Below are 25,397 nucleotides of genomic sequence, written 5' to 3' on the forward strand. Positions count from 1 at the left end.
TAACATTTGATTTGAGATTGTAATTATATCCTTCCAAAATCAAGCAGACTAGAGCTCTTCATCAAGCGTGTATATTTATTGCTGAAGACACACATCTCAGATCAATCTTTGACTTTCAGACACTGGGGAAGCTATGTGACCTCCAGTACTAGCTGCAGTGTTAAGTCAATGGTACGAGGGAGTATACCAGACGTTTTAGGCAAAATCACTACACAATGACATCTAAACCAGAACGCATCACCACAGCAGCATGACATCTAAACCAGGCTGCATCACCACAGCAGCATGACATCTAAACCAGGCTGCATCACCACAGCAGCATGACATCTAAACCAGGCTGCATCACCACAGCACAGTATTTTGGTCAGATGAAAAAAATTAAATAAAAGCAGTGAACCACCATGAATTGATACTATTTTCCTTGTCCGCACCAGCAAGGCCAGCTTGACAGTGCAGGGTCGCACCAGCAAGGCCAGCTTGACAGTGCGGGGTCGCACCAGCAAGGCCAGCTTGACAGTGCGGGGTCGCACCAGCAAGGCCAGCTTGACAGTGCGGGGTCGCACCAGCAAGGCCAGCTTGACAGTGCGGGGTCGCACCAGCAAGGCCAGCTTGACAGTGCGGGGCCGCACCAGCAAGGCCAGCTTGACAGTGCGGGGCCGCACCAGCAAGGCCAGCTTGACAGTGCGGGGCCGCACCGGCAAGGCCAGCTTGACAGTGCGGGGTCACACCAGCAAGGCCAGCTCGACAGTGCGGGGAAAAGACACCCAGAACAGCGTGTGCAGAAGGCAATATGATACGCAAGACACCAAGCACTGCAACACTTTTCTGACAGCAACCTCAGACACCACATCATATTAACATGGAATGACATCGCAGCAATGGCAGAAATAGCCTGGTAAAAATGAGTTTGCTCTATTTTAATGCAACCAAGTCACATGTTTCAGGGCATAAACTGTTGATACGCTACAGTACGTTGAGTTTTCAGTGTGACTCTAGCCAGTCTGGTGGTATACTGTAGCTGTATAGGACATGTTAAATTACCACATTAAGGTGACAGGTTAGCTGGCATCTGGCACCCATAGTGTGCTCTGGTTCATCCAATATCCTAACATCCACACAAATGTATTCAAATTCATGCTTTTTAGGTGCAGGGAAATAACATCAAACAAGGCAAGCAGCTAGAAACATTCAAACATCCTTTAATATTGGGTTTCTCCAAATGGATAAATAAACAAACAGCTTTGTAACAATTCTTCATCATTTGGAGCAGCACACATTCCAACACGTGCAAACGGAAGTTCTACAAATGTTGAACAGCACGTGAAGTGTTGGTTAATATCTCTTTATTGCAAAAGGATAGCAGGAAGGGGGTACATTATTTTAAAATGTTCATGATTTCTTCTTCGCTATAGTGGATAATGAACCTCCGTAAATGTACCAGCACCAGCACTCTTTGACCTGTGAAATTGTGACCTCCAAAATGTCCCCAGAAAGTACATTAGAGAAAGGTAGTGCACAGGGCTAAGGTAAGTGACAGCAGAGGGAGTCTTTGAAACGCTGTAGGACTGTTCCAGTGACTGATAGGGTAGGGCAGCGGAGGGGCGAGGGGACCTAGAGTGCACACGGGGGGTTGGCGAGGTCCTCAAACAAAGGCTGCTCTTCGATCCCTCGTGCAAACAGCTTGATCAACTGGCAGTGAACTCTGGCAGGGCAGAATACAAAGAAAAACATTGTCAGGAAAAAAAAACAAAGGCCGGAATTCAATTCAAATGTTGAAGACAGCACAGTGCAGAAAATAAACTTTTAGAAGTGTGTTATATTTCCATGTAGAGGGTTGCGTACCTGACTTCAATGGCAGCGTGGGGGATGATCTCGCCGTCACAGTTCCAGCTGCTATAGGCAGGGCTGCAGCTGCAGGCCGGGTGGTCCCGGCAGATCTGGCTGAAGAGCTGCTTGCCGTTCTCCCTCAGGTCCAGCTCCGATTCGTTTTGGCAGTGGCGTGGCGTGAAGCGGAAGCGCCTCACACGGTGCACCTCTACAAAGGTCATGTCAAACTGAATGGGGGGGGGTGAACAGAAGTGAGAAAGTGAAATCCCTGATACAGGAAACCATCTCATGCAACCACTGCTATGGACCCGGGTTGGAGTACCCACAGAAATCAAGAAACCATTGCAGTAGCCCCATCCAGTGTGGTTACCTGGTCGTCTTTGCTGGTGTGGCGTAGCAGGTGGCGCAGGAAGTTGAACCGGGAGCACTTGCGTACGAGGATGAGGTCGGTGGTGCCGTCAGCGAGGTGGGCGGCGGGGGACAGGCCCATGGGGCTACGGGGACAGGCACAGCTCATACTGGCCGCGTTGATGGCCAGGAACTTCCCTCTGACCACCCCCCACCCCACTTCATATTCTGGGATAGAGCAGAAACAGAGGTTGGGGCTTTGTGGTGAAAACATTGAGCAGGTTTCAGTAGAGTTAAGGCCATATGTGTGTTCAGGCAGAGATACTGTACCTACCTCCGCCTGAGACATCTGGAGCAGTCTTGGATTCCTCTGGGGAATCCCCTGAATACAGCTGCCCGTCGTGCTGGCATATGAAGCACCTGGAAAGCAGGAATGGAGTTGGCTAGCCAAGTGAGCAATCTCTTTTGCACCATCTAGACAAACATGTAATACTAAACTACACAACAGGTGGTACGTGTAGTGTTACATACCCAGCTCTACACCTGGTCTTGTCTCGCGGTGTTCCCAGTATGTCAGTTGCTGGTAGAAAAGACACAGCCCCTTCATAGTGGTGATGTGTCAGAAACGTCTTAAAACCTGCACAAAACGACATCATGCCATATCACTAGCAATGACAACAGACTACCGTAACAATGGTTGTATTTCCTAAAACAGCCAGCTACTCCTCTGACCCACCTGAAAAGTCATATCTAGCTGGTCCCATCCAGCGTTTCCTCTCGCTGTCTGCTAGCACGTCGCCATAGAAACCATATCCAAGCAGGGAGATGGAATACCTCAAGAATGTGTTGTTGTGATGGACCGAGCACACGTCCATTGGCTGGGAGTCTCCTGTGAAGACGCCCCCCCCCAAGTCAAGTATGAGAGATCCTCCACAGATACTGTGTGTGTGGGGTACAGTGTCTTAAAGAGGTGTGATGACACACTGTGCTTTTACTATAAAAAACACACCTGCACACCCATCCACCCACCCACACTGACCTCCAGCAATTTCATCTCATCTCAAAAGCTCTGAATAGGTAGGTCATAGCTGTCACTTGTTGGTCAGCTGAGTGTGCCATAGCGATAACATAGAAGTGTCAAACACAAGACATTTCTATTCACAATGAATCTCCAGGAATGACCTGGAACAGTGACAAATAACGCTTATGCTACTAGTCTGTGCTGTATACAAATGTCAGTTACACTATTTTTTAAAGGCAATTTAATTGGAAGTGCTGTTAATATTTCAATGTAGATAACTGCACCCACCCACTATGACATGTAAAGCTGAGGTCACAGGGTCATTGATGCCGACAGTGGCATAGCAGATGCAGTCCGTTGAACCTGGATACCACACAAAACAAGACAATGATACATTATGCTCCTGACTACACAGACAAAAGCTGTGTGTGTTTGTAATAATAATAATTTGGTGGGTGCTTATAATCGTCCTCTCTCATACATGTACAAGTGTGAACTAATATGCATGCATGTATTGGAAATTGTTTTTTTTATTGCATATCCCAACACCCTTGGAGAGTGGGATCACGGCCAGGGTGTGTGTGTGTAAGATGGAAAAATGGAACACGGAAATCAACACAGGTAGTGTACATGAAATGGACCTCATGGTTGACATTAGTTTATAAATTGAGCTATTGATAGCTTATTGTGTGATCATTGCTGTGTAAACATAGTGATGTGTGTTATTTATCTGTTAGCTGTTGCACATGCAGGAGCTACTCTTCCACATAAAACAAAACAGCTATAGACAAGAACATTGTTATATTAAATCCAAAATATTAAATATAAGATTCTATATTGTCAAGACAAAAAAAGAGAATGCTTGCAGATGGCATGTATAGAATGTGTACATGCATGTGATTGTGAATGTCTGCGTGGGGCCTTGACTAACCTGCGGGTATTATGCCGATGCGGAGACTACAGGGTACCAGCTTCTCCTCCGGGCTGTTCTGGTCCACTCCGTTATCCCTCTGTGTTCGAGAGACCAGGCCGTGAACTATCTCGCTGAACATGCCGTCCCCGCCCACACATACCACTCTGCATAGAGGTCAAAGGTCATGTAACACACAAAGGTCTGAACAACAAAACTGATCTTTTTGTTTGTCGTTTGAGATTAATATACTTGACCGGGGGTGTTTTTAGTTCAACTGTAATTGGTTGAATATGATTTAGTGACGGTTGAGCTGAAAACCAGACTACAAAGAGGTCTTGAAAACAGACCTTTGATTACTATAGCGACAATGACATTGAGAACATCTCCATCCTCGACTCACCCATCATATTTCTTTAACTCCGCCTCTGTCCTCAGGTGGTCCCTGGCATGATTGGCATGCTCTGTAACTATGACAACAAATGACCAGGAAAGAGTTAGACGTCTCAGCATGCTTCACGTTTGTCTTTCAAGTGCTTCTTGTAGTTGAGATACACTTGAAATGTCAACTTGAACAAGTTTACAATTGATTCATTTATATCGCATGATGTTTTCCTAATTTGTTGCATAAATCGATATTTTGGACTTAGGGAGTAATCATTCACTCGCTTGGAGCAATATATCAACTAAGCATTTTCCATAAAGAAGTCTGAGATAGAAGTCCTAAAGTACATGTTCTCTTCTCTAATTGTTAGACATTGAAACAATTTGTAGCAAAAGGAATAGTTTGATTTTATGTGCAAACTTTTTCACACCCACCGTAAGATTATTATTATTTTTTTTTACAATTGTTCAAATACTGTATCAATATCTTGATATCAACCCCAGCTGTATAGTTAAATGCAATTCGTCAAAATGTGTGACTGACAAATGTCCAGTCTTTCTCTAGTCTGAGAAGTAAACCGGATGTGAAGGACTCCAGTATACATCGACCATCATCCTTTCCATTGAGGAACTAGGATGATAGATAGCAGCCGTAAATGATGTCATATTCCTGTGCGGCCTGAGAGAGCTTGTGCCCATTTGCCTACAGTGAACAATTTGACTTGGCCCATAAAGACTCATCTTTTATTAAAGCATGTTTAATGTCTTTGGCAGGAACTCACCAATCACGTCTGTGGAGATGGAGGCACAGGCGAAGAGAGGCGCAACATTCTGCTCATAAATGCACTCGCCTTGCTGCTTGCCCCCATAAGGGTTGATGTACACCAGCAAATGCTTGGGTCTGCTAGCTGCAAAAAGTCAAGTGAAATTTTTTTCCCCAGATAAATTTCTAGGCTGTAGGCTGAGCAATAGTACTGAACAATTAGTGCTGTTTGAGGTTGGTTTCGGTTTGATTTTTGAAAAAATAATCACGGTTTTCAATAATGTATTTCATGCTTTAAAAAACAAAATAACTGCCAAAACATAAAAAATATTCCATTGTCTCTGTCAGGTCCACCTTGGTAGACATCAATAGAAACAGTCATTTCCTATGAAATCAAATATCAGTTCCTTAAAGTCATCTCATCTCTGCTCAGGTAGTAGCAGTCAGCGAGCCAAAACTAACGTTCTCTGTGCTCCCCATACGGTACTGGCTAGTAATTCTATTTAGGGAGCCTTCCTACGTAGCTTATGTTGCAGAGCTGTCTGACGAAATCATTCAACTAGTTCTTCAAAGTAGATAAGGCATAGTTTCAAACGGTCTCTGTCCCTCTCAGCATTGTGTACATTCCGCTCTGTGTACATCTAACCGAACATAGAAAGCGTAAACGTGTATCCGTCCAGAGATCTGTATATAATGACGTCTCTGCCCTGTATATAATGACGTCTCTGCCCTGTATATAATGACGTCTCTGCCCTGTATATAATGACGTCTCTGCCCTGTATATAATGACGTCTCTGCCCTGTATATAATGACGTCTCTGCCCTGTATATAATGACGTCTCTGCCCTGTATATAATGACGTCTCTGCCCTGTATATAATGACGTCCTGCCCTGTATATAATGACGTCTCTGCCCTGTATATAATGACGTCTGTATATAATGACGTCTCTGCCCTGTATATAATGACGTCTCTGCCCTGTATATAATGACGTCTCTGCCCTGTATATAATGACGTCTCTGCCCTGTATATAATGACGTCTCTGCCCTGTATATAATGATGTCTCTGCCCTGTATATAATGATGTCTCTGCCCTAATGGGAGCCGTTGTCAAAGACCGGCGACAAGTTGAGGTCCAAAATAAGAACATATAAACACATTGGGCTTATTTTGGACTGATGTTGGCAACCGCTCTGATCTCTGTCCAAAACTATATATAAAAAAAAAGGCACAATTGGATTGTAGTTAATTATCATGTTTCTGAGCTGAACTAGGTTGAATATTTGCTTAATGAAAATGACAACTCCCTTCAGCCCCTTGTCCCACATAGTTTACTTGATTTCTGTCGTAAATTATTTAATTTCTCTCTAGAGAAATGGCACTCTGGGCTCACATAAAAAAACGAACTAGATTGAATTCAAGTAATAGAACAGACGGTCAATGAGTTGTTTAATGACCGGAAAAAATATGAAATGACGGTTAAATCGCTCAGTACACTGATTAACAGAACAGAATGAAGGACACTCATTTCTGAGTAAGCTTTGCAGCCAAACTTCACAAAGCATATTGTCAGTAATACTCAGCCATACTCAGTGCTGTGAGCTGCTCTCTGATGGTCTGGATCCACTGCTGACGCAGCGCCCCGTCTGAACAGTGGAAGGTGACGTCACTACACCACCAGCGGTGCTGCCTCGCTCTCTCCACATAGGACACTGTGGAAGGGGGACGCAAAGGGGTGACAGGGTACAGAGGCTTAACTAAACTCATTTACATTGCGGTATTATCTACCGTATTGAGCATGGTGATTCATTAAACTGGATGGTATATCAATACACCCAGTCACCACAAAGATGCAGGCGTCCTTCCTAACTCAGTTGACGGAGACAAAAGAAACCGCTCAGGGATTTCACCATGAGGCCAATGATGACTTTAAAACAGTTACAGAGTTTAATGGCTGTGATAGGAGAAAACTGAGGATGGATCAACAGCATTGTAGTTACTCCATAATAGTAACCTTATTGACAGAGTGAAAAGGGAAGCCTGTACAGAATACAAATATTCCAAAACATTTGCAACAAGGCACTAAAGTAATACTGAAAACAAAGTGGCAAAGCAATTCACTTTTTGTCCTGAATACAAAGTGTTATGTTTGGGACAAATCCAATACATTACTGAGTATCACTCTTAATTTTTCCATGCATAGTGGTGGCTGCATCATGTTATGGGTATGCTTGTATCGTCAAGGAATGGAGTTTCAGGATTAAAAAAAAGAAACGGAGCTAAGGGCAGTCTGCTTTCCACCAGACACTGGGTGATTAATTCACCTTTCAGCAGTACAATACCCTAAAACACAATGCCAAATGTATAATGGAGTTGCTTACCAAAAAGACAGTGAATGTTTGAGTGGCCAAGTTACAGTTTTGACAAAGTTAATTGAAAATCTATGGCAAAACCTGAAAATGGTTCTCCAGCAATGTTCAACAACCAAATTTGACAGAGCTTGAATAAAGTTTTGAAAGAAATGGGCAAATGTTGCACAATCCAGTTGTGGAAAGCGCTTAGGAGACTTACCCAGAAGGACTCACAGCTGTAATTGCTACCAAAGGTGCTTCTAAAGTATTTACTGAGGGATGTGAATACTTATGCAAATGATATCTATGAATTTCATTTTTCATAAATTTGGAACAATTTCTAAAACATGTTTTAATTTTGTCATTATGGGGTATTGTGTGTAGATGGGTGAGAATTTTTACTTTAATCCATTTTGAATTCAGGCTGTATAAACAAAATGTGGAATAGGTCAAGGGGTATGAATACTTTATGAAAGCAGTGTATATGGTAGAGACATGGTTTGGACTATCATTTTTCAGAAGCAATTCTCTATTGAATGGACATATGTATAAACCTTGAGTGAATTCATAGTTTTATGGGTAATCACACTACATATTGAATCCATTATCTGTAGATTGGTCTAGATGACCAACAATGTGTACCTGTGAATGCATATGGATAGGCCTCAGTCAGTTTCTGGGGCATTTTCTGCCACCTGCCATCATCGTTCGTCCCGCCATCCACATCGAGCTCCTGGACTGCTAGGATCTCAGACACGGACACGCTGTGGCTGGTACCTGTTAAACACACCAAATCAATCTGTCACAATGTGGCAGGAACCAGAGATGTACCCTTTAGAAATTAAATGTAATGGAAAAGCACACACACACACAAAACAAGAGAGAATATGTGCCACAGACTGTGTGCCAGGATCTCTCTCTTTTTTACCTACCCAAACAAACTTGGCTGGCTGTATCAATTACAGCTTGGATAGCTTCCTGCTAATAAAGTTAATGTGATGAGATGGGCGCTCTAATGGGCTATTAACAGTTTGATTTCAGCATTAGGGTGGAGATAGTGTTGGACAGAGAAGGCAAGGAGGGGGAAAACCCATTAGTGTTGTATAGCTGTTGACCGCTCCTGCCATAGAGAGCACTACTGATGGATAATAGAAGGGGATCATTTGGAGAAAGATTAGATCAATCACTATGGACCAAACAATACCATATTGTTAGGGCAACTCCTACATTAATGGTGCCTGTTATTACCACCATTTTCCTGAAGTCATTATCATGAGCCGATCCTGCATTCATTTGTTTTTGTGCCCACAGCAGTTCTATAACAGCTCTATAGGAAATCAGAGAAACATTAATGACCTCGTGAGACTTCTGTGTTGATCAATCATTAATGATAGAAAGAGTGGGAGGTCCCGGTGCACAACTGAGCAAGAGGACAAGTACATTAGAGTCTAGTTTGTGAAACAGACGGCTCACAAGTCCTCAACTGGTAGCTATGGCTGGGCGATAAATCAATGTCAATAATTAGAGGTAATTACTTCTCTCAACTATATAAAACGTTTAGGTACAGCAGTCCATTTCACCTCTGACGCAGCAGGAACGTGCAGAGAAGTGACACTATACACAAGGAGAGGTATACGTTCACTAAAACCCACTTAGCACCTCAAGTGATGGAGACGCCACTATTAACCACCAAAAATGAGTGATGTAGGCGAAAACAGCGGCTGTGAAAGCCATGGAGAAGGAGCAGCTTCCAACGAAGAAATTATTGATAAAAAGGGTTAAACGGTTTCAGTAATTTGGAAGAGGTTTGGCTTTTTGAAGTCCGACAAAGAGCAGAGCACTGTTCGGTGCAAATTGTGCCATAGACAGGTGGCTACAAAGTCTGGTAATACGACAAACCTTCTTCAACGTCTGAATCAAAGTCACTCTTATGAACATGCAGGAAGTTTGAGTTTTTGATAAAAGCCCCTCGAGCACCAGCCATCTAGGGATGTTTGCCCGAAGCAGTCAACATTGACAGCGTTTATGCCCTACAAACTAATATTGACAAGACATCACAAATGCTTTTATACATTGCATTGCTAAGGACATGCTACCAATTAGCACAGTCGAAAAGGCAGGTTTCAAGAGGCTTATCAATTTAATTGACCACAGGTATGTGCTCCCTGGCCGAAAACATGGAACAATTTTCCTTCAAGTATAATTTTATGTGTAGCTCACATAATAAAAAAAGTTAACTTTATTTAACTAGGCAAGTCAGTTAAGAACAACTTATTTACAATGACAGTGCTCTAACCACAGTTTGTTCAGGTTCATATATAAATATCGTGCTAATTTATTTGCCATATCGCCCAGCCCTACTGGCAGCTTCATTAAATAGTACCTGCAAAACACCAGTCTCTACATCAACAGTGAAGCTGCCAGTTGAGGACTTGGTGTCTGCTTATCAAACTAGACACTAATGCACTTGTCCTCTTGATCAGTTGTGCACCGGGGCCTCCCACTTTCTAGTCTGGTTAGCGCCAGTTTGCGCTGCTCTGTGAAGGGAGTATTACACAACGTTGTACGAGATCTTCAGTTTCGTCGCAATTTTGCACCTTCATTTCTCAGAACAAGAATAGACTGACAAGTTTCAGAAGAAAGATCGTTGTTTCTGGCAATTTTGAGCCTGTAATCGAATCCACAAATGCTGATGCTCCAGATACTCAACTAGTCTAAAGGACAGTTTTATTGTTTCTTTAAATCAGTACAACAGTTTTCAGCAATGCCGGCAGCGTAGCCTAGTGGTTAGAGCGTTGGACTAGTAACCGGAAGGTTGCGAGTTCAAACCCCCGAGCTGACAAGGTACAAATCTGTCGTTCTGCCCCTGAACAGGCAGTTAACCCACTGTTCCCAGGTCGTCATTGAAAATAAGAATGTGTTCTTAACTGACTTGCCTGGTTAAATAAAGGTAAAATTAAAAAAATATATTAAAATGATCAACTTGGATTAGCTAACAACACGCCATTGGAACACAGGAGTGATGGTTGCTGATAATGGGTCTCTGTACGCCTATGTAGATATTCCATTAAAATCTGCTGTTTCCAGCTACAATAGTAATTTACAACATTAACAATGTCTACACTGTATTTCTGATCAATTTGTTGTTATTTTAAAATGGACCAAAAATGTGCTTTTCTTTAAAAAACAAGGACATTTCTAAGTGACCAAAAAACTTTGGAACGGTAGTGTATGTTTTATTTCTGTCCGCATACCCCAACCCTTCAAGCTGACCTCGAATGCAGTTTGTGTCGACTGAGAAGTCAACTTTTAAAGTACCCGTCCATGTTAATAACATGTGAGATTTATCAAAGACTATATTGACCAAGTCCACCATTGCTGGAGGTGCTAACAACCCCATTGGCTAAGGAGTGTAAATAAAGGCCACTATAGAGTAGAGGTATGGCGGGAGTGACTTGGGAGGAAAAGTATGGCGGGAGTAACTTGGGAGGAAAAGTATGGTGGGAGTAACTTGGGAGGAAAAGTATGGTGGGAGTAACTTGGGAGGAAAAGTATGAAAACTTGGGAGGAAAAGTATGGTGGGAGTAACTTGGGAGGAAAAGTATGGTGGGAGTAACTTGGGAGGAAAAGTATGGTGGGAGTAACTTGGGAGGAAAAGTATGGTGGGAGTAACTTGGGAGGAAAAGTATGGTGGGAGTAACTTGGGAGGAAAAGTATGGTGGGAGTAACTTGGGAGGAAAAGTAACTTGGGGAGGAAAAGTATGGTGGGAGTAACTTGGGAGGAAAAGTATGGTGGGAGTAACTTGGGAGGAAAAGTAAAGTATGGTGGGAGTAACTTGGGAGGAAAAGTATGGGAGTAACTGGGAGGAAAAGTTGGAGGAAAAGTATGGTATGGTGGGAGTAACTTGGGAGGAAAAGTATGGTGGGAGTAACTTGGGAGGAAAAGTATGGTGGGAGTAACTTGGGAGGAAAAGTATGGTGGGGAGTAACTTGGGAGGAAAAGTAAGTAACTTGGGAGGAAAAGTGGTGGGAGTAACTTGGGAGGAAAAGTATGGTGGGAGTAACTTGGGAGGAAAAGTATGGTGGGAGTAAGGAAAAGTATGGTGGGAGTAACTTGGGAGGAAAAGTATGGTGGGAGTAACTTGGGGAGGAAAAGTATGGTGGGAGTAACTTGGGAGGAAAAGTATGGTGGGAGTAACTTGGGAGGAAAAGTATGGTGGGAGTAACTTGGTGGGAGGAACTTGGGAGGAAAAGTATGGTGGGAGTAACTTGGGAGGAAAAGTATGGTGGGAGTAACTTGGGAGGAAAAGTATGGTGGGAGTAACTTGGGAGGAAAAGTATGGTGGGAGTAACTTGGGAGGAAAAGTATGGTGGGAGTAACTTGGGAGGAAAAGTATGGTGGGAGTAACTTGGGAGGAAAAGTATGGTGGGAGTAAAAAAAGTATGGTGGGAGTAACTTGGGAGGAAAAGTATGGTGGGAGTAACTTGGGAGGAAAAGTATGGTGGGAGTAACTTGGGAGGAAAAGTATGGTGGGAGTAACTTGGAGGAAAAGTATGGTGGGAGTAACTTGGGAGGAAAAGTATGGTGGGAGTAACTTGGGAGGAAAAGTATGGTGGGAGTAACTTGGGAGGAAAAGTATGGTGGGAGTAACTTGGGAGGAAAAGTATGGTGGGAAAAGGGAGGAAAAGTATGGTGGGAGTAACTTGGGAGGAAAAGTATGGTGGGAGTAACTTGGGAGGAAAAGTATGGTGGGAGTAACTTGGGAGGAAAAGTATGGTGGGAGTAACTTGGGAGGAAAAGTATGGTGGGAGTAACTTGGGAGAAAAAGTATGGTGGGAGTAACTTGGGAGGAAAAGTATGGTGGGAGTAACTTGGGAGGAAAAGTGGGAACTTGGGAGGAAAAGTATGGTGGGAGTAACTTGGGAGGAAAAGTATGGTGGGAGTAACTTGGGAGGAAAAGTATGGTGGGAGTAACTTGGGAGGAAAAGTATGGTGGGAGTAACTTGGGAGGAAAAGTATGGTGGGAGTAACTTGGGAGGAAAAGTATGGTGGGAGTAACTTGGGAGGAAAAGTATGGTGGGAGTAACTTGGGAGGAAAAGTATGGTGGGAGTAACTTGGGAGGAAAAGTATGGTGGGAGTATGGTGGGAGTAACTTGGGAGGAAAAGTATGGTGGGAGTAACTTGGGAGGAAAAGTATGGTGGGAGTAACTTGGGAGGAAAAGTATGGTGGGAGTAACTTGGGAGGAAAAGTATGGTGGGAGTAACTTGGGAGGAAAAGTATGGTGGGAGTAACTTGGGAGGAAAAGTATGGTGGGAGTACTTGGGAGGAAAAGTATGGTGGGAGTAACTTGGCTCAACAAGCTGATGTAGAGGTCTTCATGGATCCACCTGGTGGGAGTAACTTGGCTCAACAAGCTGATGTAGAGGTCTTCATGGATCCACCTGTACACGAATACCCGAGAGGGTCCAGATCCAGAATTCTAACTAATGTCACGGGTCTGATCGGCTTTTAATTAGTCTTACTATCGGGTATGTGCAATTTACCTGACGTCTGGAAGGACCCATACGAGACCGCTACAGGGGAGAGAAGAGGAGAGGGAGCAGGTGCTTCTATAATTGATGCTGCTGCTCTTGCTTTTCATGAGTGATGCGTGTAGCTTGTTGTTGGCCAATCATAAGTCATGAAAGCACCAACCGGCTACAGTCATAGAGCCTCAGTGTGTGGCAAAAGTTAAGAGATGTCTAATCTATGGAAGATGGAAGTTAAAAAGGCAAGGATAGGCTACAACAACCAAGAGCCAACAGGTAGGCTGTTACTTATTATTCTGAATGGAGATGTTATTTGTAACTGTGTAGGACAAGAAAGTGTATGCAGGTTCAATTAGCTTATCTAACTAGCTTATCCCCGTTTGATGCAGTCAAGACAAGTATTACGCAATCCTATTGGATGATAAATAACCTAGATCTGGCAGCTATTAGTCTACTATAGCGCCAGTTGGCTTGATTGGTTGCTGTGTCTCCCTCCCTGTACCCTGAGTCACTCACTCACTCTCACTGTAACCTACACACAGCATGGCACCTGCTAGAGCATCACCACTTTCTACCTCAGCTCTGGTTTCTTAAAAATGGACTTTTCTGCTGCTTCCCTCACTCAGATCAAGTCTAGAGACGACCAGGCCTATATGCAATGGGTCGAGTGGTTCTCGGGTCCGTTTGGAACAGGTATCATATATATCGTGTCCGTATGATAAACTTTTTGGACCCGTGAAGGCCTCTGTGAGGCACCATCCCTGTCCCTAAAAACAGTTAGGTGCAAGGGGTCGGCAGGTAGTGCAATTTCTAAATTGGGTAGTGAATCAGATTTCCTCATGTCAGTCTTTGCATACCTTAGAGAGGTATTTTTAACTAGACCATGAGAGCTAAGAAAAAAATATCCAAAAACCTCAGTTTTGTTCACACATTTTCTTCAGTAATCCACAGGCTCAAACGCAGTCAAAACGGGCAGGCATAAAATCCAAATTGTATCCGCAAACGATGTTTATATTCAACCTCTGTTTATTTAGGCTAAAAACAACCCATCATATTTCAACCGGACAATAACGTCGTCAATATAAAATGGAAAGGCACTCTCGGGATTGCGCATGAAAAAGCTCTGACACAGCAGGGTCCACTCATTCAGACTGGGCTTACTCCCTCATTTATCAGAATACAAAGCCCGAAACAATTTCTAAAGACTGTTGACATCTAGTGGAAGGCATAGGAACTGCAATTTGAGTCCTAAGTCAATGGATACTGTAATGGCATCCAAAATTCCCTAGAGAAGTTATGGTTTGGGATGATAGACCGCTGAGTGATAGAAAAGCGGCCAACAAGTGTTCTGCATATGTGGGAACTCATTCAAGACTATTGGAAAAGCATTCCAGGTGAAGCTGGCAGCTGGGTGGCTGCTTTGAAGAACCTCAAACACTTTTTTGTTTACAACATGATTGCAAGTGTTATTTCATTGTGTTATTTTGTAGTTAATCTCTTCACTATTATTCTCAATTTTATAAATAAATAAATTCCCCTTGAATGAGTAGATGTGTCTGACTGGTACATTCATATACAGTGGGGCAAAAAAGTATTTAGTCAGCCACCAATTGTGCAAGTTCTCCCACATTATAAAGATGAGAGGCCTGTAATTTTCATCAGAGGTACACTTCAAAAATGACAGACAAAATGAAAAAAGAAATCCAGAAAATCACGTTGTATGATTTTTAATGAATTTATTTGCAAATTATGGTGAAAAATAAGTATTTGGTCACCTACAAACAAGCAAGATTTCTGGCTCTCACCGACCTGTAACTTCTTTAAGAGGCTCCGTTGTCCTCCACTCGTTACCTGTATTAATGTCACCTGTTTGAACTTGTTATCAGTATATATGAGACGCATAATCAACTTTATTTGATATATCTCCCAGCCCTAATCTCCTCACCCTTCACAATGTCCCAAGAGGTGCCAACCCTTTTACAAACCAGGTCAAACCAATTCGTGTTCAAAAGTTCCCCCATTTTCACATAAACGTGAAGCATGCAACTGCATCAGCAGAGAATGTGCTTACTTGCACCACTTTTCTTTAGATATTGTACACAAACATCTCCGTAATACTTGACCACACATTTTGTACATACTTACCAAGGTTGTGAACACAGAGCCATTTATGATGTGTGTGTGTGAAATTTCCTGTGGGAATATCACCATTGGCTGAGGGCAAGAAACCACACCACACTCCATTACAACTCGGAGCACCACTACACAAACAGCTCACTGTATTTGATGTAAGCCTAGATGGGGGTCAAAGGTATTCTGTGTCCTGTCACTACATAGGAACCTTTTTGCAATTACTTTAACTTCTTTGGGGTACCTCCCCCTTCTTCTCAATTTCCACCTAAAGACATATCCTACTCTAACTGCCTGTAACTCAGACCCAGAGGCAAGGATATGCACATTCTTGGTATCATTTGAAAGGAAACTCTGAATTTTGTGGAAAAATGTGAATTGAATGTAAGAGGATAACACAGAATAGATCTGGTAGAAGAAAATACAAGGAAATAAAAGTTTATTTTCTGTTTTTTTTTATTGTTGCTGCATCATCTTTCAAATGACCAAGAACAGCTAAACATACAGATAGGATGCTGTGGATGATTTGAATGAAGAACATAAGATGGCAACAATAGCTGAGCAAAGTTCTGGACAGATAACTTCGAAAATTAGCGAGCTACATGATATTGAGCATGAAGTCACCCAGGTGTCCCATACAAATGTACATTTTTTGTGGTCCATGCCCCGGCACCATCCTTCACACGCCTGACAACGTGATCGCCACTGAAGGACTTGTGGATACTGGAGCACATGACCACCTCTCTGGTATCCATTCACTTCACAAAGAGCAGGCCATCTTCACGGATCCATTGCATGGTATCCCGCTCAGCCATGTCGTTCACCTTTGTCTTTGGAAAGCCCACTGTTGGTCCGAATGTTGCCACAAGCCCACACATCCCGCTTCCTCAGCTCTGTAAACAGGGTAAGGCTTGTGTAGAAGTTGTCCACAAACAGTTTGTAGCCCTTCCTCAGCTCTGTAAACAGGGTCGGGCTTGTGTAGAAGTTGTCCACAAACAGTTTGTAGCCCTTCCCCAGCAGTTGAACCCAATAACTCCATAACGGAATCATAACTCAGTCCATTACCGGTAGCATGTCTTTCCCCTCATAAACAACACACACAGAATCAGCCAAAACAAATAGTTTGTAACCCCATTTGGTTGGTTTGTTACGCATGTATTGTTTGAGGCTGATTCTGGCCTTTGAGGCTACCATCTTCTCATCGATGGACAGGTTCTGGCGGGCTGAAAATAGGTCTTGCAGGCCTCAGTGTTGGGGTAGGGAGGTTTGATTTTGCACAGCCTATCAAACCTTGGTGTGCCTCTTCGGCATTCTCCCAATCAACTTCTGGGTCACTGATGTGAAGCGCCCGTGAGATAGTCAGAAACCTTTTACAAGACATGACAGTCATGGGGAAAGGCAGCTGATAGAGAGCGGACGTTTTCCAGTAGTCCCTTAGAGTCTTCAACTTCACCAGCCCTATGTAAATTACCATTGAAAATGAGCATTAAAAGGTCTGACATGGAAATGGTCTTCCATGCCTCTTTCTTTCCTGCCTGCTTTGTAGCCCCGTAATTATTGGTGTTGGACACCAGGGAAATCAACAACTGACGAGGTGAAAAACAGTTGAAAAAGTTGAAGGGGTCTGTACTTTGCAGTCATGTTTAGTTGAGGTCCTGGCTGCCTTATGGGTCTAAAAACTTGTTGATTTGGTTCCACATCATCTTCTAACACAGAGTGCCAACGACCCTCTGGCCCTCTGTCTGCAGGTTTCTCTCTTCCCCACCTCTGTCAATGACTTCACATCTCCTAGATGGCCAGGTAGGTGTGGAGCCGGAGACAGCGAGAGTCCGGCTGGATGAACAAGCTTCAGAAGGAGATGGAAACCTAGACATTGGCGGCTCATTGAATATGTACTGCTATGCGTAACACCCGTGGCTCCGTCAAGTAGGATTTGCAATGGTGAATGAACCTCTTTTACGCCAGAGTTTACGACAAAGGCTTGTCTTCAAACGTAGAACCATTACATATTGCCGTTTACCTCAGCTCATAGGCTATCTTCCAAGCTAGATTTCAAGATGATCAGTGGTCATTGGGCCAAAATACAGTCAATCAATAATAGACGGGTCCTACCATTGGTGCGCAATGATGTCATTGGTTGGTGTCTTCAAATCGGTTTGTTTCGGTCAATACGTCCCGGAAAAAGAACCATCAAGTATGGTTGTGTTAGTAACAACCAGAGGATTGCAATGAAACGAACCATGACTGGATAAACATTTGTTTAGTGTGTGTAATTACCACGAACGCTTCGTCCAAAGTTGAATGAGATGGAAATCACGACGCAAGGGCTTTACAAATGTTTCGTGTTAGGCTATAAAAATGGATTTTAACAAACAAAACTAACATTCACTGTGTAGTTAGGACACTTGGCATTGCCACCAGAGGAAGAACTTCAATGGTAAGCGATTTATTTTATTGTTATTTCTATGTTATTTATTCCCCTGAAAATAGCATGATTGCTTTCAAAGTAACGGCTTTTTGAAATCTGACACAGCAGCTGGATTAATACGACGTTCATCTTTTAAATTATTTAAGATACATGTATTTACAAGAATGTTTACTATAACAAATGGTGTATTTAGAATGTTAGCTCTCTGCAGTTTCACCGGATGTTGGCCTGGTGGGACGTTAGCATCTCACCTACCCTAGAGAGTTTAAAAGTATACTCGTCAAGATGAACTTCAAACTCCAGCCCGATTCACTAGGCCTCTTCATAGCAAATGGGTTTCATTTAATCTCTTCAACTTTTATGTCCTTTAAATCTGATCGGAGATATAGGAACATTGTCAAGCAAAGGGAACCCCGTCAAATACAGCTGAGAAAAGCATTTCAAACTAGTCACTGTAGTGAGCTCCAAAAGTATTGGGACGGTGACACGTTGTTTTGGCTCCGTACTCCGGCACTCTGGATTTCAAATTGGTATAATGACTACTAGGTTCAAGGTTGAGGGTTTTTTCATCCACATCGGATAAATTGGTTCGAAATTACAATACTTTTTTGTACATTGCAGCCCCATTTTAGGGAACAGAAGTATTGGGATAAATTCACTAATATGGTCCCATAATCCTAGAATGCAGTGATTAAATCAAGCTTGTGTCGCTACAAACTTGTTTGATGCATTTGCTGTTTGTTTTGGTTGTGTTTCAGATTATGTTCTGCACAATAGAAATGAATAGTAAACAATGTAGTGTCATTTTGGAGTCACTTTCGCAACTAAGAATAGAATGTTTCTAAGCACGACATTACTGTTAATGCTACCATGAATATGGATAATACTGAATATTGATGAGAAATTTAGAGGCATAAATATCAACCCCCCCCGCAAATTTCCCATTATTATAATGGTGAGAAGTTAGCATGTCTTGGTGGTATGATATTTGAGCTGCAAACATTGTCACTCATCAATATTTACAATTTATTCAGGACTTTGCGTAATAATGTTAGCATCCACATTAATGTAGAAGTGTTTAGTAACATTCTATTCTTATTTATAATAAAAGTGACTCGATGTAATCATTGTGTGCTAGCAATATGGAAACTATTCTAATACAAGTGAATTGCTCTCAATACGTTTGGTCCCCTAAAATGGGGGGACTATGTACAAAAAGTTAACCCGATATGTATGAAAATATCCTCCAATTAAAGCAGACAGTCTAGCTCCGGCCTATATTTTCTTTGGATTGGTGGATCTAATTATTGTAATATTTTTTTGAATACTCTATGAGGGTTGTTGACTTCAACCGCCTATATTCAATGGAGAGATGCTATGCTTCTAGCCTCATACCATGAATATGCACATCCATCTCGAGACAACTTCTTTCTGAAGGTTGCAGGGATGTCACATGTCCTCCTTATTATGAAGCTTCTAATCAAATCAAATAAACCTTGCGTAACAAATAAGCCATTCATTTCTTTGTTGGTCAAATTCGACAATCATTGACCCCCAGACAAAAACTCCTTGCTTGGTGGGAATTTTTTTTTTTTTTTTTTTTAAACGAATGAAAAAATATAAATTCCACCGGCAGGAAAGGAGACTGATTTCAGCAAAGTTGGGCCTCTCACTTTACCGCTTCCTCTGTCTTAGTTCAAAGTGCGTTTCTCTCAGATGCAGCAGATTTTGGCACTGAAGACAGTGGAGCCAGCTTTCAATCTACTCTGAGATAAGGTCTTCTGTAATTTGATCCCTTTTAGCTGGAGAATGGAAAATAATAATCTTATGAGAAATAAGTTGAAACTAATTTACCCTTTAAGCCTGAAAAAGTGTTTTTTTATCAAAGACTATTCCCCTTTCATCTAGAGAGATGATTATTTCAACAACGTTGCTTGCGATTGCTCATTTTCCAGACTTTTGTCCTTGGAACATCAGATATCTCTGAATTTAATGGACTTTTTCCAGCTCCTGAAATGAATAGATTCGACGCCAAAGCCCATCCATTCTGAAATAAATGAAGAGACCTTTGACAGCCTCAAGATGAAAGAACTAACGACACAGGGAGGTTACTAGTCCGTTTTATCTCTAGACAGATATATTGTCCACATGGGAAGCCACCACATAAGTATGACAGGATAATTTCATTTTGTTATGACAACTTACAGCTATAACAATGTCACTGTAAGAGATATAGGTCTTAACATTGGCCTGCTGAATGTACACCATTGGTCCTTTGTAGCCGAGGACATTATAGGACATTATAATGGTTAGTCATACCATATTTGATCACAGGCCTATACACACTTGATTCTCAGATACTTAGTTGGCCAATGTTATCAACTCCTTGGGTCATGGTTTACTAATATCAACAATCTATCTAGTGATAAACACTGAGTAGACAAAACATCTGCTCTTTTCATGACAGACTGACCAGATGAAAGCTATGATTCCTTATTGATGTCACCTGTTAAAACCACTTAAAATCAGTGTAAATGAAGGGAAGGACACAGGTTAAAGAAGGATTTAAGCCTTGAGACAACTGAGACATGGATTGTGTATGTGTGCCATTCAGAAGGTGAATGGGCAAGACCAAATATTTAAGTGTCATTGAACAGGGTATGGTAGTAGGTGACAGATGCACTGGTTTGTGTCAAAAACTGCACCATTGCAGGTCCACCACCTAAAGGACATCCAGCCAACCTTAAAACTGTGAGAAGCATTGTAGTCAAAATAGGCCAGCATCTCTGTGGAATGCTTTTAACACTCTGTAGAGTCCATGCCCTAATAATTTGAAGCTGTCCTGGTGCAACTCAATATTTGGAAGGTGTTCCTAATACATAGTCACAGAATAAGCCAACATGATATTGTGCCGAGCTAAAAATAGATACCGATGTTTACCGACTAGCTATCTGGATATGGGTCAGGCATGAAATATCAGGCATGAAAACACTGAAGGGAGGGAGGCCAGTGATTGTGAAGTGAAGGGGTTAGGGCCTTTGCTCCAGTGCTCTGGGTCATTATGTCAACTCCTCTCTGTTGTCAATGAAAATGATGTCCAAGGACAGGAGTCCATATGATCATGCCAGTAGACAAGGCAGCTTTTAAAAGGTCATGTGACCATGTTAGTAGAGATCACATTCATGGTAAACGCTGCAGGTAACAGGCGTTGTTTTCTACCTACTTTTGTTTGGCTCAGATTGTAGAACGGACCGTATACAGCACTCCATCGTTCTGTTTGAGTAGGGTCTGTATCGGCCTTTAAATGGCACGGTTTCAGATTGGATCCCAGCCTGAGTCATCACAGACAAACTGTACTCATCAAGGCCTACCTACCTAGTTTGACCCTAAACCATAGGTTCTCATTTGACAGTTTCTCCATTGAATGAGAAGATCAATACAATTGATATTTGGAATGTTTGAAGATAATCTTCTTTCCTTTGAAATATACTGACACACCACACACACACACAGCAATTCTTCATGACTTTCCTCGTCATACCCCTGATGCTCAAACTGAACCCCAGAGTTGACCCCAATGACTTATTGAACAGTATTACGTAACTGAAATCCATTAGCCCCTCACAACAAGGGTAGGTCAACAACATACTGTACCAGCCATACTGTATGGAGCTGCTCTGGAAAACACAAGTCACCGTTGTCCTATGCACTAGCCGGATCTTTCCTAGTTGTGCAACTAGTGTACTGGTTTCGCTAATAACAGACATAGAAAGAAAGTTGGGTTGGGGGATGAGGAGCGGGAGCGGGAGAAATTAAAACCCTTGGTAGGTTATGGGCCTGCTTTGCAGGACACATGTTTCTGCTAACACCAAATCAGACTAGCTAACATTAGCCCTCCATGGAAATGTCAAAGGCCCAAGCAAGCAGAGGGAAAATGTCAACAGAACAGTAGGCCCTTATCCATCATAGTGTGGTGAGTGACATCATGAGTGAATGCCCTTCTCAGCTCTGATTCAGAGTGTCCACCGTTCATCTTTAAACAAATATGGATGGGTTTGCATTGGACTGTTTGAAACATTACAGCAACATCTGGTGGAAACATGTGCCAGGAACTACATTGTGGAAGATCCGTGTTAGTCCTTCCTCTATCCATTGACAGTGAAAGTGATGGGTGGGTTTGCTTTTGGTGAGGCTGTCCTGTCCGTTGTTAGAATGAGAGAATCTGAATGGCACAGGGTCTACTACAGAATTAGGCCGCAGACAAGACTGCAACTCAATCTGTGATAGCGATCATACAAATCATAGAATTTCATAATCAAACATGTTATATTGTTGATTTCCTGACTTGGAAATCTAAATTGTTTGGATTGGTTGACGACAATTGTCCGTGGATTCCTATAAATTCTATGTGGCCTATCATTTACCATAAGGAGCGTGAACCCGCTCTCTTCCCTCATATCTCTAGTGTAGACAAAGCTTTTGAATTCACCACAATAAGATGCTTTGAATATCCAAAACGCTTTTAGTAGAGTCAATTTCATTTAGGCCTGGTTTCAGGGGTGGTAGGCCTACTGCCACATTTAATTCAACAGACCATACAGAGTTAAACATGCCGACAGGTAGCCTAGCTGTTAAGAGCGTTGAGCCAGTAACCAAAAGGTTGCTGGTTCAAATCCCTGCACCGACTAGATGAAATCTTTGTCGATGTACCCTTGAGCAAGGCATTTAACTCCAATTGCTCCTGTAAGTCACATATGCTAAATTACTCAAATGTCAAACGTCCCCATGTGGATATGCTTTGCTCCCATAGGAGAATGATTGAGGCTAAAAGTCTGTATTAGCATGGGTAGTGCCATTGAGGGCTTCCACCATTTCAATGTAGTCAACTGGACTTCCACTTAATTGGCTGATCTTTCCTGGTGCACTTATTGTAGTCATGTCCAACGCTCATCTTGACGGATCAGCCAAAAATTACTACTTCAAAATGGAGATAGCCTCAACGGCACAGCCAATGCTGTTAGACGCTATAATGCCACGGACACAAAGAGGAGAACCCTGTCTCTATGTTTGCTCCTCCTCTGAATCTCAGGTGACATGGGATATCGTACTATGGCTCAGTTTTCACTAATTGGTATTTTGACCTGGAAAATATCTAATGTGAAAATATCTGATTTGAATGGTCAAAAGACCAAGTGACAAACTTCTGAATTGGGCTGCCTGTGTAGGCAAACGCAGCCTATTCCATTCAGACATGTTGGCTCATGTAACCTAGTAGGCTATAATAACAATTTCATCAATCTGAATATCAATACATTACTGAATCTAATTCGCCTATAATAAAGGCTAATACATAATGAACAGCCTAGAAGTGTTATGCTTTGTGCGTTTAAAATGTACTGGGAATAGACTGACAACATGAAGGATGCGTAAACAATGAAGCTACCGTGCAAGCGCTATAGTAGTTATTAGCCCTACCGGTATGAGGTGATGACAAATGTCAGGCAACTCATAAAGAAGAACTCCAAGAACAAATGGCGTACCATCCAATTGACCCGACACAGCGACGCTACCCAAACCAGGGCCGCAGTTGTCATCCAACAGGTCATATTTGGCTTGCGTTCATTTAAAACATAGTTCTGGGAAATTGATAGTCTCGCTTCTACGATAAAAATGTATCTAATAAAAATGTACAATAAAAGACTGCACTAAATTGTCACTCTCGGTTTCGAATAGGCCTATACAGTAGGCTTTAACATACCATGTCATTCGTTGACAATAACGTATGGTCTTTCATCAGCAAAAAGGTTAGGTGCAGCAACGAATAATTGACATATTTTAAGAATAACCTTAGTCTGCGCACGTCACCTGGACAGCGAATATATCCAACAAAGATAACATACTATAGACTATAAATCACCTCTGTCCATCGATCTCAGTCGGAGTATTTTAGTAGCATATATCTTCACACTTCATACCCCGTTTATCTTATGACACTTACCGACTTTGAAGGGGTGATGTATGCTGCCGGAAACTACTTTTTTTGGGGCCGGAATCTCTTTCCATGTCAGAAGCACACCGTTTAACAATACTTCGAAGACGCTGTTTTTCAGGAAGAATTGGGATGCCAATAACCTCGGTTGTTTTTCCATGCCTTCACCAGTAAGCCACCACACTGGGTGACTTAGAGAGCGTATCAATATTATCTTAGTCGAGGCATTTCTTTAGTAATTTATCAGGTTACTGAGAAGCATTCTATACATTAGGAAACAACGTTGCTGTTTTCGACTGCCACAATTGAATAGCGGATTCTTCGGGATTCACCAAAAGGGGAAGGGCTGAAAATTACGAATGACGTCACAACGTATTCTAATTTTGGTGCTGGAGAAAGAAGCTTTGCGATGAGCAGGTTAAGAGAGCAAATATTTCAATAAAATGGAATGAATATGATTGTAGGCCTATGTGTAGCCATATATGGGTAAAATAAATGTAATTAAATAAGTGTTATGTATTTTCCAAACTTCAGACACACTCAAACGGACTTTCATGTTAGGCCTACTACTTGTATCCCATAGAGATAGATAGAGGACTCTAGTACCTAAAAGCTACTCGTTTAAGCATGGGCAGCACCATTGAGGACTATCACCATTTTGAAGTAGTCAACTGGTAGTCACATAATTCCATCCAGGTCACCAGCGTGGATCAGCCAATGAATTACACTTGTGAGTAAGCATTTCGTAGCTGCAGGTGGCAGTAAATCGCCAAACTTGGATTTATACCTGTTCAAACAACACACTCCAGGTGTCAGTGTGCACCCTTTCAGTTTGTTTACCAACCCATAAATGTAGTAGTAGAAGAACATGGACTACTTCAAAATGGAGGTGGTCTCAATGGCACTGCCCGTGCTCGCACAGATGCTATAATAGAACAGATACAATGATGCCAATGATCTCTATCTAAGTCTATGTTCTATCCAGCACTTATAGTCCTTGCACTTCCATTACAGGTGGACAAAAAAATGAATAACTTGTGGGGGAGTTTAATTTTGACATGAGGTAAGAGCAGAGGAAGTGGGTCTACTACAGACCCACATTTGTAAAGTCTGTTCAATAATATTATCCTTTAGATAATTTGTCTCATATTCCCCCGTCATAATGTCCAACCACCCTACCCACCGGTACAGTAAGTTTCAATGGAATTGTATTTAACTTCTTGCTTCTCACGGACTGTTGTTGTACCACCCAGTTCAATTGAAGCAATGTTAGTGTATGTTCTGTAAATACAGCTGCATTGCTAAAAGCACCTAGTACATTTGGGTGCAGTAGGTCTTTAAACTCTACTGGAGGTGGTTTGTAATTAAATCTTCCATGGCGTGAGGCGGTGTTTCTTCTTTCTCTGGACTCTCGTTTGAGGCCTCATTTTAAGTTCAAGTAGGTCATAAACAGTGCTGTAAAATTATGCTTTTGATAATTCCATGAAGTTTGGATGTTGAAAGGGAATGAATGCATTTCTTACCAAATGTATTGCTGCAAAGCAGATCAACTTATGTGCCAGTTAGTCACTGCAGTAGATCATTCAGGAAAACAATGTATTCAATGGCCAGTACTGTATAATCAATGATCTCACTAACAAAGCCTCATTGGTTTTATTGGAACACAACACATCTCTGTTATGTAGTGGCTGTGTGAGTTCCACTACTCTTCTACATTTG

At 42.2% G+C, this 25,397-nt stretch overlaps 1 protein-coding gene across 2 annotated transcripts; it reads right to left on the reverse strand.

Annotated features, from left to right (window-relative positions):
• Positions 1-1,178: 1,178 nt before the first annotated feature.
• On the reverse strand, positions 1,179-24,057 carry LOC124037582 (ceramide kinase-like). 2 transcript variants are annotated; one of them, XM_046352429.1, is made up of 13 exons: positions 23,688-24,057; positions 8,243-8,377; positions 6,839-6,961; positions 5,273-5,398; positions 4,510-4,576; positions 4,128-4,273; positions 3,485-3,559; positions 2,912-3,064; positions 2,707-2,812; positions 2,510-2,595; positions 2,198-2,403; positions 1,843-2,054; positions 1,179-1,702 (listed from the first exon to the last, which is right to left on the reverse strand). In XM_046352429.1, the coding sequence occupies exons 1-13, from the start codon at positions 23,836-23,838 to the stop codon at positions 1,612-1,614; spliced, it is 1,677 nt and encodes a 558-aa protein (XP_046208385.1). In that variant the 5' UTR covers positions 23,839-24,057; the 3' UTR covers positions 1,179-1,611. The 2 variants fall into 2 exon arrangements, with proteins under 2 accessions (XP_046208385.1, XP_046208386.1); XM_046352430.1 differs by lacking the exon at positions 23,688-24,057 and adding an exon at positions 23,607-23,663.
• Positions 24,058-25,397: the final 1,340 nt, after the last annotated feature.

The sequence above is a fragment of the Oncorhynchus gorbuscha genome, linkage group LG06 (assembly GCF_021184085.1).
Source record: "Oncorhynchus gorbuscha isolate QuinsamMale2020 ecotype Even-year linkage group LG06, OgorEven_v1.0, whole genome shotgun sequence".
In the NCBI taxonomy this organism is placed as follows: Eukaryota; Metazoa; Chordata; class Actinopteri; order Salmoniformes; family Salmonidae; genus Oncorhynchus; species Oncorhynchus gorbuscha.

Bases quoted from the DNA above. Each gene is read 5' to 3' on its own strand.
- LOC124037582 (XM_046352429.1), bottom strand. From the start codon at position 23,838: ATGGAAAAACAACCGAGGTTATTGGCATCCCAATTCTTCCTGAAAAAC. The intron at 2,813-2,911 runs GTGGGTCAGAGG...CGTTTTGTGCAG, and splicing joins AGCTAGATATGACTTTTCAG to GTTTTAAGACGTTTCTGACA. The intron at 2,404-2,509 runs GTAGGTACAGTA...GCTCTATCCCAG, and splicing joins TCCAGATGTCTCAGGCGGAG to AATATGAAGTGGGGTGGGGG.